Source organism: Poecilia reticulata, linkage group LG17 (assembly GCF_000633615.1).
Source record: "Poecilia reticulata strain Guanapo linkage group LG17, Guppy_female_1.0+MT, whole genome shotgun sequence".
Taxonomy (NCBI): domain Eukaryota; kingdom Metazoa; phylum Chordata; class Actinopteri; order Cyprinodontiformes; family Poeciliidae; genus Poecilia; species Poecilia reticulata.
Window position 1 is genome coordinate 3091843 of NC_024347.1, and position 3458 is coordinate 3095300.

Consider the following 3458-nt stretch of genomic DNA (forward strand, 5'->3'; position numbering starts at 1 on the left):
GCGACATTAGTGCCACTCCGCTCCTACATTTGGCCCGCTGTCAGATAGTGACGCTGTGATGTGTTGCAGGCGGCCAGAGGAAGAGCAGAGCCGCTCCTCGMGAGCGCCGGCAGGCAGCTGCTGCGGTGGAGCACGAGGACGAGGAGCCGCAGTTCAACCCGGAGAACCCCTATCAGGTGAGTCACACGCGCTCCCTCCGCGGTGTTTACATCCGGCCGGAGCGCTCCGAGCTGTCCGTTCGGATACGAGGGGCGCTACCTGAGAAGGCCTTTTCCCCGCGGAGAGTTTCTCACATCTACGGGAGCCGCAGCAGATGCTGAGGTCACGGCGGAGGGGCTTGGCACGTCACTGCACATCTTTTAGTGTATGTATTTTCTCCGCGCGGCTGTCTAAAGCTTTCCTTTTCAGGAATGAGGCTGTATGAATAATTTCATCGCCCTCAACCCCCTGCATTTCTTCYCCGTGGCCCCCGCTGCCCTGTTTAAACAGCCCCCATACTTATACAGAGAATTTTGAGTACAGCCAAAAATTGTACTCAAGAGTAGTAGTGCTACTTCAACATGTTTTTACTTAAGTAAAAGTACAAAGTAGCTGTCCAAGAAAGTACTCAAGAGTAAAAAGAAGTATTTTGTAAAAAAAAAAAAAAAAAAAAGCATAGTTTGTAGTAACCGATCAAAGCACGAATCGTTTAAATATTTAAAAAATCACATCATCAGACGCAGTAAAATATGTTATGTGGAAATKTTGGTATTTTAAAGGGGCAGTGTTATGTGTTTTCTAGTTGCATARCGCCATTTTATAGTGTAATGTTAAGTTGAGTGGCAATAAAAAKGCTGTAAATATCAAATATGCCTTAGTAATKTAATGTCTTAAAATTGCGCCTCTGTCTCTTTAAGAAATTCCTCTTTCTGAAACTCCATCTTCAGGTTAATTGCTTCTCTATTAATCCTTTAACATTTTTTACCWACATTTCACTAAGAAGTAACTCCTACAATGAGCTCAGCAGACATGCAGTGTCACCAGGTGTTTGCTAATGTCTGCTGGCTAGTCTGAAGGAGCTGAGTGGGGGCGTTATGGAGGAGAGCTTGGAAACTGCAGCTCTGCGGAGGAACTTTGTTGTTGAAGGCAGGGCTAGGTCCCTCCCCCAGGTGTTTTGCACAATTGAATGGTTGCCATGGAGATTAAAGGATTTCTCAAACAAACGTTTTTGATGATGGAACAACATCCAACAGCTAAAAMAAAGTAGATTTTATGTAATACTGCCCCCGTTAAAGACCAAAATGAAAATAATTCATGTAAATAAGATAATTAAATTAGGCAAAATTATTATTCCAAATMAATTTMTTTCTATGTAAAACTTATGGGAAACATTAACAAAAACTTCAGGCACGTGTCCAATGGGTGTTTGSTTGAAACGTGTTTGTTCTTCATTCAGTAAAGTTACTCACAGTGGGTGAGTAACTGTGAGTTACTCACCCACTGTGGATGCTCTACAGTGGGTAGAGCATCCAGAAATTTTACTCGAGTAAGAGTAGCGATACTTCATAGTAATATTACTCAAGTAAAAGTGAGTAAATGTAGCTAGTTACTACCAACCTCTGCCTACTTACACATCCTCCCTTCCCTTCCAGCCTCCTCTCCTTTCATCACAGCCCTGACAACTGCATGCAGGATTAAACTGAAAACTAACGGGGGARGGGGGGCCCACATGTGACCTCCCTGCCTCCCGATCCTGCCAGCTGAAAAATCCATATTTAACACGGCTGAAATTAGATCTTTTTTTCTGCTAAACATGCCCACGAGGAAAATGAGCCACTCAAGTCTGACTGCTTCCCGCTCTCTTCCCCTCCCTCCTCTCCCTGCAGCGAGGACTGGAGGGCGAGCAGGGCGCTCCGGACATCGACCCCATGCTGGACCACCAGGGCGTGTGCTGCAGCGAGTGTCGCCGCGGCTACACCCACTGTCAGAGGATCTGCGAGCCGCTCGGCGGCCACCAGTCCTGGCCGTACCACTACCGAGGCTGCAGGGTGGCCTGCAGAGTTATCATGCCCTGCAAATGGTGGGTGGCGCGCATCATGGGGCTGGTGTGAGAAAATCACCAGTACTCGCCCGAGACGTGGCAGAGCCCAGGAGGGAGGGACGGGGTTCAAAGGGAGCTGAGATGAAGGGAAAAGTTATTAAAAAAAAGAAGAAGAAGAAGAAAAGAAGGAGGGGGGGAGTTACTTAATAACATCTACTGTAGGTAGCTGAGTCTAAGCAGATTTGTTCAAAAGCAACTTGCATTAGTAGCTGTGTTTATGAATTCTAGATGCATATAAAGCTGATCTGACACTGAAAGGCAAACGCAGTGGCGGCACATCCTTTCATGCTGTTAAAACACACACACACACACACACACACTGCAGCTACTAATCTGGGGTCTTCTGAGTTAGAGCGCAACATGCTACCTAGAAAACAGAGATGGTGACATTACTTCATATAGACGCGTAGTAGGAAAAGCTTGCATTAATAGAGCCAGTGATTTACGTTGCCTAAAATTCTGTACATAAATATSTACAAAGGACTCCAGAAGAAGTTGGTGGATTTACAGAACCGTACATCCGGAGGTTTCCGATGTTGAATAAGAGAAACTTCAATACGTTTTATTGGGATTTTATGATTTTACGTGATAACTCGGCATGAACAGAGTACGTGGGCAGAGTWGGAGGGAAGGGTTAAATACAGGATGGTGGAAAAAAAACCTGTCTTTGGGCGAACCGCCCCTTTCTAAAGCCGCCCTGCGTAACTGCCCATATGAAACCCTTCCACTGGAAGCCAGAGCTGCRTATGGAAGGATTTGCTTTGTAAATGTAAAACAAGCTGAAATTCAATCAGTTTTAATCACAAATAATAAAAACAGAGGCAATATTTGATTGGCCATAACCTTCCAGGTGGCTCTGATTTAGCAATAAAATATTAATAGGCATCAATCTTTTCTGTGTCTTAGTGACAAAATGCTAAGAATCAGGAAGAGAAGTCATTTATGGCTCCATCGTAATCAAAGCAGTCATTACAATGTCACCGTTTCTCACTATTGGTCAGATTCACAGATACACTTTCATGCCAGAATGCCCAACGTCCAGAGATGAAGCAAATAGATGTAAAAAATATGAGATGTCTGTAGTTTCCCCACAGCATGACGCTTCCACCACCATGTTAGGTGAATTGAAGGTGACTGATTGTAGGCTACTTGTAATAGGGGTGTTTCAGAGTAAAGACACATCACACTTATAAGATTATTTGTTTAAAAAACACCTTTCACTTTACAGCCATGCGCCTTTTTGTTGAATGAAAACCCAAATAAAATCCATTGGTAGAGGCTCCAGGGGTGTGAATACTTATGCCTGTTGATATTTCAGATAAAATGAGCTTAAACTCTTTTCACGAGTTACCTTTAACAAAACGACGTGCTTTTTCGC

The 3458-nt window shown here is 44.2% G+C and overlaps 1 protein-coding gene across 1 annotated transcript in view; it reads left to right on the forward strand.

The window, feature by feature from the left end:
- LOC103479190 (leukocyte cell-derived chemotaxin 1-like) overlaps nt 1-3031 on the forward strand; it is a 13077-nt gene extending 10046 nt beyond the window's left edge. The window contains exons 5-6 of the mRNA XM_008433486.2: nt 63-176; nt 1866-3031. Of these exons, the coding sequence (XP_008431708.2) occupies nt 63-176; nt 1866-2090 (339 nt within the window). The 3' untranslated portion in view covers nt 2091-3031. The remainder of the gene's footprint in view (nt 1-62; nt 177-1865) is intronic.
- Nucleotides 3032-3458: the final 427 nt, after the last annotated feature.